The sequence below is a fragment of the Bos indicus x Bos taurus genome, chromosome 2 (genome assembly GCF_003369695.1).
Source record: "Bos indicus x Bos taurus breed Angus x Brahman F1 hybrid chromosome 2, Bos_hybrid_MaternalHap_v2.0, whole genome shotgun sequence".
In the NCBI taxonomy this organism is placed as follows: domain Eukaryota; kingdom Metazoa; phylum Chordata; class Mammalia; order Artiodactyla; family Bovidae; genus Bos; species Bos indicus x Bos taurus.
Genome location: NC_040077.1, coordinates 38404921 through 38417899, shown reverse-complemented (window position 1 = coordinate 38417899; position 12979 = coordinate 38404921). Strand labels below are relative to the sequence as shown.

At 40.1% G+C, this 12979-nt stretch overlaps 1 protein-coding gene across 1 annotated transcript in view; it reads right to left on the bottom strand.

Moving 5' to 3' along the window:
• ACVR1 (activin A receptor type 1) overlaps window positions 1–12979 on the bottom strand; it is a 131266-nt gene that overhangs the window by 43182 nt on the left and 75105 nt on the right. The window contains exon 3 of the mRNA XM_027560249.1: window positions 10679–10752. Coding sequence (XP_027416050.1) covers window positions 10679–10745 — 67 coding nt within the window. The 5' untranslated portion in view covers window positions 10746–10752. The remainder of the gene's footprint in view (window positions 1–10678; window positions 10753–12979) is intronic.

The window sequence follows — 12979 nt, the reverse complement described above, 5'->3', positions numbered from 1 at the left end:
CAACCAGCAGCCCGGTCCTCCTCCCAAGACGGGAGCAATGAAAACAGTGTAACCTGGCCAGCCACCATGCCAGCCAGCCAGCCAGCAAGCAAGCTGCACCTCTCATGTCCCTGCCCAGGTTATTCTGAGCTGGGCTTACTGACACTCCATGGCAACACAGGAACAAAGGGCCAGCTAGAGAGGGATTTAAATATCTCACAAAAGTTGCTAGAAAAGTCAGCAGCTCAGCCTTCTGTTTCCATAATAAAAGTAGCGGTGGAATTATTGTTAGATTATTGTCGTTTGCTGCTGCTGTTAGAATTTGTGCACTGCCTACCACAAAGGTCTTCTCTCGGAACTAAGGGTTTTGTTTTTGTTTTGTTTTTGTTTTGTTGGCCACTATCGAGTTGCTATAGTTGGGATGCCTTTGAAAAGGCAGCACATGGGCCCTGTCTGCCCAAACCCTGCAGGAGGACTAGTTGTTCCCTGTCCCTTCACCTCTCATCTTGCTGTATGTAGCCTGTGATCCACTTCTATCACACAACTCCTTCAAAACACACAAACTGTGCCTAATTAATCTTTCAGTGGGCTTCCCAGGTGGCTCAGTAGCAAAGAATACACCTGCCAATACAGGAGACACAGGTTCAATCTCTGGGTCGGGGAGATCCCCTGGAGAAGGAAATGGCTGTCCACTCCAGTATTCTTGCCTGGAAAATCCCATGGACAGAGGAGCCTGCTGGGCTATATAGTTCAGTAGGGCTATATAGCTCAAAATAGTCAGACACGGCATAGTAACTAAACAACAATCCTTCAATAGCTCTCTGTGTCCTCAAGATCCAAAACAAACACCTCATGCGCAAGGCCCTGCCAGGCTACTTAGGCCCTCAACTCCCAACCCGAATGCCTTCTTCAAGCTGCTCTGCCCTGCTGGACCCCCTAGGCAGAGTCTCCCACCCACCCACTTCTCTGGACTTGGCCCTTCCCCTGTTTAAAAGTCCTCCTCAGTTCTTCCTTTGCTGGTCTAATGCCTGTCCATCCTTCCAAACCCAGCCTCCCTGGACCGCTGTCCCCAGTCCCAGCCTCATGTGCCATGTAGACTCTTCCTGCTGACACCCCAGTATGGTGCTGTAACCTGTGTCTCCTCCATCTAGACTTTGACTCTTTGACAGCAGGAACCCCTTTCCAGGTATGCTGACATCACCAGTACGGATCCTTGGCCTCATGCTGATCAATCAGCTAAAAGAAGGTTAAGACTGGTTCTCTTTTCCCAAACTTGGAATAAATTCTTTGAAAGGATATGCTTTCCTGTTCTGTCCCCAATCCAGATCAGTTTCTTGGTCGCTTATAATATTCTTTTTTATATTATGATAATTATGCATTTTGTCAAATACTCATTGAGCACCAACTATGTGCTGGGCACTGTCTCAGACACTAAAGAGAAAACAAAGACCACGCCAAGTCCCGACCTCTCTCACCCTAGGGCTCACTTTGCACGGATGGCCCCTCACCACCACCCTGTTACTGTCCCACATGGCACTGCAGATAATGGCTCTTAACAGGTAAGATAACCCACATTCAGAAACACAGTAAAAAGGAAGAAGATGGCTCATGACAGTGTTTGATGCTCTTCTGAGAAAGGCCTGATTCCTATGCAGGCCAAGAGTCTTCCTTTCAGAAGGCACTCTGACTAGGAATACCGTTTAATTACCAAAAATTACCCGGCTGCTGCTGCTAAGTCAGTTCAGTCGTGTCCTACTCTGTGCAACCCCATAGATGGCAGCCCACCAGGCTCCCCCGTCCCTGGGATTCTCCAGGCAAGAACACTGGAGTGGGTTGCCATTTCCTTCTCCAATGCAGGAAAGTAAAAAGTGAAAGTGAAGTCGCTCAGTCGTGTCCGACTCTTAGTGACCCCATGGACTGCAGCCTACCAGGGTCCTCCGTCCATGGGATTTTCCAGGCAAGAGTACTGGAGTGGGTTGCCATCGCCTTCTCCGAAAATTACCCTAAACCTTAGCAAAACTGACTGTTTGAAGCTCATGAAATAAGAAATGATGTGAAAGATAAACAGAAGCCATGAGTGTTTAACTCTACATGGCATTCTGCAGCATTATATATTTCACAGGAGTCAAAGTTTGAACTGGACTATTTGTTTTGCTTTCTCTATTTTTTACAATTTTCCTAAATGGGTCTGATTTATTATTATTATTTGGAGGGGAGGATTTTGTATTGGCTTGGTGTAAATATCAGAATTCAGAAAATAAACAAATTCAGCAAATAATAATAAATAAAAGAGGCTACTCCCTGCTCCAAGTCACCATTTGAATAAAAAAATATAGGTAGGGGTTTTTGTTTTTGCTTTAAGGTGTACTTCACCACCCCCTTCCAAGAGGAACTTCTCATTCTCCCTCCTGTTCCTTCTTTCCTTCCCACATCCCGCAAAAATACATATCCTCAGAAAGTCCATGCTCCACTCTAACCCATAACAAAGAATTAGATGCAGCATTGTGGAGGATCTAGGAAACACCCAGCTCTGCAGAGCTCAGATTCAGCTGATTAGAATCAGGGAGCAGCTGTTCCAGTGTTACCACCACGGCTGAGAAGGCACAAATGCAAACTTCCCTCTTCCTGTCAAATCACTGGCTTGCAGAGAGCGAATGGCAGGCTACATACAGTTGTAAAATAATAATAATAATAAAAGGTCTGGAGCAACTCTGTTGGAGACTGTCTGGGTTAGCTGTCAGAGTTCTCACCTGAGGGCAGCAAGGACTTCCGAGCAATATGAGCTCTTGGGAGCAGAGGGGAGCTGTCTTTCTTAAACCATGGGTTATGACCCATTCTGGGTAGGCAAATCGATTTAGGAGTTCAAGAGAAGGTTTCTTTCTGTCTAAATGAAATAAAACTAAATAGAATAAAAAAGAGAAGAAACAGGAGTACATTAAAATAGAGTGATAGGTCTTTCATGAAATTTTCTTTTCAGATGTGTGTGAGTCCTACTCCATGATGTTTCTAAATGCAGGTGCACTGGGTCCAACTCTAAAGTGTTTCTTACCGTGAGTCAGAGAAGATCTTGAAGGTTGCCCCGCCCTGCGTCTTACACTATCTTGGAATGGACATGAGTGCTGAGTAATTACGACTATTGCGTATAACCATTATCAGGGGAAGTTGCCTGAGGTCATGCTAGATGGCAGAGGGAGGTTCTCAGCAGTATTTGGAGAGTTACAAATTAATTTTTTTTTTAATTTTTAATTTTTTACCGAAGTGTGGTTTCTGGTATCCAGCAAAGTGATTCAGTTATACATACATGTATACGCTTTCTCATATTCTTTTCCACTGTGGTTTGTTACAGGACACTGAATATAATAATTCCCTGTGCTAGACAGTAGGACCTTGTTTATCTAGTTTTATATATAGTAGTTTGTATCTGCTAATCCCAAACTCCTAATTTATCTCTCTCCTATGCCCTTTCCCCTTACAAATTAATTTTTTAACGTGTTTTGTTTTCCTTGGTGTTTACTTTTCAAAAGCAAAAAATAGCACACATTCCCACCAATCTCCTGCTTCCCCAGTTTTTCCATAGGGAGGAGATGGCATCCATGTTCTTCCCCCTTGAGACCGATCTCTGTAAGAGAGAAGGGTGGAAACTGTTGCACTGCCCACTCACTGCTGACCACAGGAAACCATTTAATGAGCTAGGGCCTTGGATTTGCTTTCCCATCTGTTCAATATTTGACTCTGATTGAATTTTCAAGTCCGTTCCACACCCTACCACTAACTTCTTTCATATAAATGCATTGAATATGAGCATTTTATAATGTTCACTAGGAAAAAAAAAAAAATGGATGTGGCTTTAGTTTAACTACATACAGCTGAAACAAACATTCCCCAGGAAGGAAAAGCTGAAAGGAAGCTTTGTCACAGCTCACCTTGCATCAATAATACACTCACTCTGGTAGGTGAGAAAATGTGACAGTAAAGAATCGGTACCTTGAGCGTGCACAGCTTCATCTGATATTTACATTTTAGGTCCTCATGACTAACAGCTCAGTGCATCTCATCTCTTCCCAACAAATCACTCATACGATGGTGTGTTAAAAAAAAGAAAAAGATTTTATTCTGAACAAAAGGAATAAATTATAGTAATGAGAAATGAGAGCAACAAATTTAATACGGAGACATTTCTCTTACATTCATTCACCCCTTCACGAACTTCCTGCACTCTCAATAATGAGAAATTCAAAGAAAGGCTTATTCTATTCTTCACCCCCAGTGGCAAAGAGGGGCACCTTTGTCGACCCTAACAAAAAGTCTATTGAAATGATCTCCTTCCTTCCCTTATTGGGTAATTGGGCTGGAAAGTCTGAGTAGTGATGGCTTTGGAAATACTAAAATCAAGTCAACCCAGAAAATAATTTAGTACTTAGCAATCTTCTCCAGGACAGGCCAGAATCTCTCACGGCAACAAAAGTTGCTGTAATAAAATCTAACTACGGCTTGCAAATATAATAAAATGTGGGTCATCTTAGCTTTGAAATATTTTTGAAGAAGCAGTATGGTATTCCACTCTAAGTTATTTGTGTCACACTCATCCCTGCAGAAGCTCATGGGGACAAAGGTAAAACCAAACAAGGAGTTTCTGGGGCAAAAAATGGACTTCTCCCGGGTGGCATGATAGCAGTATTAGAGCATGATTAGTCTTATTAATGGGAAGGAAAAGGAAGGATATACGGGTAATTAGGACTCAAGTGCTCTTCTCTGTGAGAGCAAATAAAACTCTTCCTGCAGCTGGAGTTGTATATATAATGAATGTGAAAAATGCATACTAGTGTGAGAGAGAAATAAAAAACACAGACCCAGGTAAAAGGAACTCATCATTCACTATTATGAGCTCTCAAGTCAGCCTGTCATATAGGCTGGATTGAGCTGGTTCCAGTATGTGCCAGATACAATGTCAGTGGATGTAGCTAATTTAGGGTACCAAAAAATGCAAAATTCTGAAGAAGACTGATAATGACAAAGTCTTGAACACTATTCCTCAAAGTATGCGTGAGTGCTAAGCAGCTTGTGTTGTGTCCGGCTCTTTGTGACCCCATGGACTGTAGCCCACCAAGCCCCTCTGTCCATGGGATTCTCCAGGCAAGAATACTAGAGTGGGTTACCATGCCTTCCTCCAGAGGATTTTTCTGACCCAGGGATCGAACTTAGGTCTCCCCCGCATTGCCGCCACCAGGGAAGCCCTGTTCAAGCTGTATAATCTTAAGCAATAGTCTAGATTAATTCAAAAGCACATTCCCACTAACCTATTTCATTAGGGTAATGGTAAGGATTATGGGAAAATAATATATATAAAACAGCCTAACATCTGACACATACTAACCACTCAATAAATAGTACCTATAAATCATTTAAAAAGTGTGGTTATAGTACGTATTTTCCAGACTCATGAGGTCTTTTTGGCCCCAGAGTATTTAGGATTCCATAGAAATTGTAAATGTTCTAAAGCAGGGGTCCCCAACCTCCGGGATCTAATGTCTGAAGATCTGAAGTGGAGCTGATGAAATAACAACTGAAATAAAGCGCACAACAGATGTGACGTGCCTGAATCGTCCTGACACCGTCCTCACCCACCTCAGCACCGTCTGTGGGAAAACTGTCCTCCACGAAAGCGGTCCTGTTGCCAAAAAGGCTGGGGACCAAGTCAAACTTGGCCAAAATCACTGTTTGGGACCTGTTATTTAAAATGTTATCACTGTATCTCATCAGTGTTTAACAGACATTTGGGAGTATTTTGGTAGACTAAAGGAAAGAACCTTTGTTTCTTCTATTTGTTTTTAGTAGACTAAAAGGAGTACAATACCCAACAACATATATTAGAATTCTATTTTATGCACCAAGAATGCCACCTAGCTCCACTGAAGCCCAATTAATATGGTGCCACAGCTACTCTAATACAAACATCAAACATGGTCCATTTCCTTGGTCATCTAAAACCCTGCACGAGACAATCTATGAGGCTCATATAAAGCTTTTAGTTATCTTCCCTATTATTTACCTCTTTCAGTTAAGTATTTTGTACTTAACATTTACTTTATGACTAATGTTGAGTATATTAGAGTGTATTACAATTAAGGGTTCTCAGTGGTGTTTTAAAAACTTTTTCTAGTAAACATGCAAAAACAAAGAATCTTTTCATAGAATATGCTGTTGATAGTTAACAAGGAGTTGAGTCATAGAAGGAAGACAAGACTAATATGATTAGAGCACTCTAGGTTACAGCTGGATATTGTTTTTTTTAAAAAAAGCTATTGTAACTAAAGGATGATGTGTTTTTTCCATACTTATAAACATGCTAGTGGTGGTGTTATATTCAATAGCAAAACCTTAGTGGCATCCATTTCCATTTCAGCCAGACTAACACATTTCATTACAGATCTTCGCTGTGGCATTAAGAGGTCATTTGCTTGATTCTTTGGGCGGCTTAAGAGCTTAAAGCAGGAAAAAACAACCAATGGCTGAATTGCTAATACTTTTTCATAACAGCCCTTTTCACTTCCTCTTCCCCCATTCGTTCTCCACTTCTTCTCTGTTCATACTACATTTCTACCTCAATTTCTCTTCCACTCTCTTTTTTTTCTATTGTGCCTACATCATGAGTCCAACCAGGACAGCGCGTGAAACTTGAAGGACTGCCCTACCGTACTGTTTATCTAGAGAAGCACATGGAATTTGGAGGGATTTCATTTCACAATGGTCTTTACTTTTTTGTTTTATTATGATCATATTGTATAGCCACAAAAAAAGGGAAAATCTGAGCAACTTGCCTTTTGTCTCTAGCCATTATCAAGTGTCCTCTGGGGGATAAAATAAACTCCTCAGCTGAGAACTATGGTTAACCCATCAAATGTTCCCAGTCCATTTCTTCTTATTCCTCATTCCTTCAACCTAAGACCATTCAACCTATCTTCTAGTTAATATACCTTCTACTCCTTTAAACTTCCATGCAGGATCCTTATTTCATATCTTTTTGGTGCTAATTTAAATGACTGCAATATTATTGGACTCTGTCAAAAAACACTGCTTAGAGTGGGATACAGACTTTTGATACCTAAATTGGTTGACAATAGTGCTTTCCAACGGAGAAGGCAATGGCACCCCACTCCAGTACTCTTGCCTGGAAAATTCCATGGATGGAGGAGCCTGGTGGGCTGCAGTCCATGGGGTCACCGAGGGTCGGACATGACTGAGCGACTTCACTTTCCCTTTTCACTTTCATGCACTGGAGAAGGCAATGGCAACCCACTCCAGTGTTCTTGCCTGGAGAATCCCAGGGACTGGGGAGCCTGGTGGGCCACCGTCTATGGGGTCGCACAGAGTCAGACACGACTGAAGCGACTTAGCAGCAGCAGCAGCAGCAGCAGCAGCAGTGCTTTCCAATAGAAACATAGTAGGAACTACTTTATGTAACAGTAAATTTTCATAGTTGTAAAAAGGAACAGATAAAATTCACATTTTTACTGTCTTCAAAACCCAGTGTGTCTTTATACTTATCAGCACATCTCAATTTGTATTAGCTGCAATGAGAGTGCTCAGTAGCTACATATGGCTAGCTCCCAGACAGGACAATGCAAATCTATAATATATGTCAATGAATATGGGAAGGAAGCAGGAACAGATCAAATATTATGATGCTTTTGAACTGTGGTGTTGGAGAAGACTCTTGAGAGTCCCTTGGACTGCAAGGAGATCCAACCAGTCCATTCTGAAGGAGATCAGCCCTGGGATTTCTTTGGAAGGAATGATGCTGAAGCTGAAACTCCAGTACTTTGGCCACCTCATGCGAAGAGTTGACTCATTGGAAAAGACTCTGATGCTGGGAGGGATTGGGGGCAGGAGGAAAAGGGGACAACAGAGGATGAGATGGCTGGATGGCATCACTGACTCAATGGACATAAGTCTGAGTGAACTCTGGGAGTTGGTAATGGACAGGGAGGCCTGGTGTGTTGTGATTCATAGGGTCACAAAGAGTCGGACACGACTGAGCGACTGAACTGAACTGAATTGAACATATAACAAAATAGACTTCTAGTATATCAAGTACTGTTTTTCCACAGTGTTGGCTATACTAACTTGTCATATTATATGCCTCCTTGGAAACTTATCCAATGTATAAAGCTGATCACTATACCCCCAAGAGCCTGTAACAGACACATAAGTCTTACTGGCCGATCTGATCACAAGGCTGAGATTCACACCATAAGCACCACTTTTCATGGAGCAACCTTTTTAAAATAAAGTTCAAACTGTTTAATGCACAATAAAATATAGTTCATTTATATATCTAGAAAGATTTATACCAACATGCTAAAAGCAATTACATGTAAGTGCAGGGAATTATAGGCAGCTTTTATTTTCTTTTTCTCTTGATTATCTCTTTTGTGGACTCTGCATGGGCAGTATCATCCTTAAGTAGCCTTTTACAAATGGGGAGAAGAGAAGATAGAACGAGTAAAGCCCACAGATGCCAAAGCATTTTGCCCATGTGATCTCACACAACTAAGTTACCTGTGCCCCTTTAGGGTCTCACTGTTCCACTAAGCATTCATTCACATGAAAACTCTTTGTATAATTAATTGAACTTAATACCTAACACTTTTATACATAAAAATAGAAAGTATGTCTTACACTGTCTTAATGTATATGAAATTTACTCAAAATATAGCCACTGTGTCAATCAAGGCACGAATAGTCCCTGTTTTGATTCTACCAAAATTTGTTCACCAATTCAGAAAATTCAATCACTGCAGGCAACATCACTTGTGCTAATTAAATCACCAATATAATAAATTCACTAGTACCAATAAGAATACAAACATTTATATACACACACATATATATTAATCTTTGATGTCTTAGAAAACAGAAAAGATACCAATACATTTTCTGTTTTCTAAGACATCAAAGATTAATATATATGTGTGTACATAAATGTTTGTATTCTTATACAAACATCTGTTACTTCATTATATCTTATAGTGTACTCATGTCCAACTATACTATATTACATTTGCCTATAAATACCATTTTAATTATATGGCATAGTTAATTACATATTATTTTAAGAGAATTTTCTATTTCAGATAAGGAATTACACTGAATTTTTAAAACTTACATTTATAAGAAAGGTATGGTATGTATAAGAATTACATTTTAAGAAAATCAAGGGGCATTATCAAATATATATTATAAAAAGGGGGTGTTCACATGCCCCAAAAAATCTAGACACAGAACTTATACCCCCCTCATAAAAATTATTCAATTAATATTAATAGATCACAGACCTAACTGTAACATACAAACACTATAAACTCCTATTAATAATGCAGAAAATCTAGATGACCTCATTGAGTAAAGCAATAACATTTTAGAAGTATGATCCATGAAAGAAACAATTAATAAGCTGGACTCCATTAAAATTAAAAACTTCTGCCCTGTGAAAGATAATGTCAAAAGAACAACAAGACAAACCACAGACTGGGAGAAAACATATACCAAAGACATATTTGATAAAGGACTGTTATCCAAAACATGCAAAGAACTCTAAAAATTAAATAATAAGAAAACAAACAACCCAATTAGAAAATGGGCCAAAAACCTTAAAGACACTTAAATAAAGATATACAGATGGCAAATAAGCACATGAAAAGATGTGCTTTTTTGCATACTTCATACATCATCAGGGAAACACAAATTAAAAGAATGAGACACTACCACATACCTGTAAGAACGGCCAAAATCTAGAACACAGTTACTACCACAGGCTGGTAAGAATGTGGAACAGTAGGAACTCTCAGACATTGCTAGCGGGAATGCAAAATGCAACAGCCACTTTGGAAGACAGTTTAGCAGTTTCTAACAAAACTAGACATATTCTAACATACAACCCAGCAATCACAATCCTTGTTGTGTGAGGAGCTGAAAACTTACACCCACACAAAATCCAGTACACAGATGTTTACAGAAGCTTTATTCATAACTGCCAAAACTTGGAAGCAATCAAGATGACCTTCAGTAGTTGAAGGGATTAATAAACTATGGTACATTCAGACAATGAAACAGAACTATTAAGCCATGAACAGACATGGAGGAAACACAGAAGTGTAATACTAGGTGAAAGAAGCCAATATGAAAAGGCTATACAGTGTATGAATCCAATTACATGACACTCTAGAAAAGACAAACTATGGAGGCAATAAAAGCATCAGCAGTGGGCAGATGTTGCAGAGGTGGAGCAGGACGAATAGGTGGAGCTTAGCGGATTTTTAGGGGAGTAAAATACTCTGATACTTTAACAACAGATATAAGTCATTTTACATTTGACCAAACCCATAAAATGTACACCACCAAGAGTGCGCCCTAATATACACAAACTATAAACTGGGATGATTATGATGTGTCAATGTAGGTTCATCAATTATAACAAATGGATCACTTTGGTTGGGGAAATGTTGATAATGGAGAAGGCCATACATGTGTGCGGGAAGTAGATGACAAATCCCTTTGCCTTCCTTTCAACAGCTCTAAAAAATAGTCTTAAAAATGGGGGAAGAGGAGGATTAAGTCTGACAGGATTAAGAACAAGCTAGTTGACAGTAAAGTGAACATTACACAGTATGCTTATCCTACCCAACTGTGAGCCACTTACCTTCCATACTAGGGGAAGGGAAAGCAATCATCACGAGCACAGGAAGAATCATCACTCCATCCACCATTGTAAAACTGTGGAGGGAAAAAATAAGAGAGTTCAGTAAACCAAAAACAAATGTAACTGCAGGAGGACAAATGAAGCATACCATCTTTGTACTTGTCATTCAAGGCCTTTCTTACAAATCCCTCTTACATATGTTGCCTTACTTCTTAGTAATTTAAATATGTACCCTTTACATGGATCTAAATAAATCATCTTAAAGTGTTAATCAGATTTCTCTCCTACTGGTGGCCAATCCAAGACAACATTCTCTGAGTCTACCCTCTTATAAAGAGCTCAAAAGGGACATGAAAAATTCTCAGTTATAAGGCTAAGTATTCCTAAAGGACTTATAAGGATGGGTATTCGTAAAGGACTTAAGTTTGAATTTTATCTTATTCCACTGAACTCAGAATTGGCAACAAGAATTCTGAGACGCATGAATAGACTGTTCTAACATGATTCTCCAAGCCAGGCTTCAGCAATATGTGAACTGTGAACTTCCAGATGTTCAAGGTGGTTTTAGAAAAGGCAGAGGAACCAGAGATCAAATTGCCAACATCCACTGTATCATCAAAAAAGCAAGAGAGTTCCAGAAAAACATCTATTTCTGCTTTATTGACTATGCCAAAGCCTTTGACTGTGTGGATCACAATAAACTGTGGAAAATTCTGAAAGAGATGGGAATACCAGACCACCTGACCTGCCTCTTGAGAAACCTGTATGCAGGTCAGGAAGCAACAGTTGGAACTGGACATGGAACAACAGACTGGTTCCAAATAGGAAAAGGAGTACGTCAAGGCTGTATATTGTCACCCTGCTTATTTAATTTCTATGCAGAGTACATCATGAGAAACGCTGGGCTGGAAGAAGCACAAGCTGGAATCAAGATTGCCAGGAGAAATATCAATAACCTCCGATATGCAGATGACACCACCCTTATGGCAGAAAGTGAAGAGGAACTAAAAAGCCTCTTGATGAAAGTAAAAGAGGAGAGTGAAAAAGTTGGCTTAAAGCTCAACATTCAGAAAACGAAGATCATGGCATCTGGTCCCATCACTTCATGGGAAATAGATGGGGAAACAGTGGAAACAGTGTCAGACTTTATTTTGGGGGGCTCCAAAATCACTGCAGATGGTGACTGCAGCTATGAAATTAAAAGACACTTACTCCTTGGAAGGAAAGTTATGACCAACCTAGATAGCATATTCAAAAGCAGAGACATTACTTTGCCAACAAAGGTCTGTCTAGTCAAGGCTATGGTTTTTCCTGTGGTCATGTATGGATGTGAGAGTTGGACTGTGAAGAAAGCTGAGCGCTGAGGAATTGATGCTTTTGAACTGTGGTGTTGGAGAAGACTCTTGAGAGTCCCTTGGACTGCAAGGAGATCCAACCAGTCCATTCTGAAGGCAATCAGCCCTGGGATTTCTCTGGAAGGAATGATGCTAAAGCTGAAACTCCAGTACTTTGGCCACCTCATGTGAAGAGCTGACTCATTGGAAAAGACTCTGATGCTGGAAGGGATTGGGGGCAAGAGGAGAAGGGGACGACAGAGGATGAGATGGCTGGATGGCATCACTGACTCGATGGACATGAGTCTGAGTGAACTCTGGGTGTTGGTGATGGACAGGGAGGCCTGGCGTGCTGCGATTCATGGGATCGCAGAGTCAGACACGACTGAGCGACTGAACTGAACTGAACATGATGCTAAAGATTAAGTGACTGAATAATCCAAGCCAAATTACTATGTTTGAGCTTTACTTTTCCTCTAAAGGATTAGAGGGGAAGCAATTTACAATCATCATACAGCGCTAAAAAAGAAAAAAAAAAAACAAACACACACACACAAAACTATAGCTTACACTTCATCTAGGACAAAGCAATGTATTCTTACATTACTTTAAATTTACCAAAGCATAGACACAATCAAGACAGGAAGAAATCAAATGAAACTTTAACCTATGAAACTATATTGGAGAGAAAATAAGATATATAAACTTTAAGTTGATACTGCCCTAAAACTACATGGGCAGAAGCTCAATGTTCTGAGTCAAAGGACAGCAACAGAGAACTTTTCCATTCGAGTAATTCCTGAAAAATTTTGGAAATTATGATGAGAGTTTGGTTATACTAATTCTTTATTACAAAAATAATTTTAAAAGATTAAACCCTGAACTAGTTGCAATCTTCTGGATGGCAAAAATAAAGAGAAAATGGGTAAAGTTCTTTAATGAAAAGGCTCATGTGCTATGTTACTCT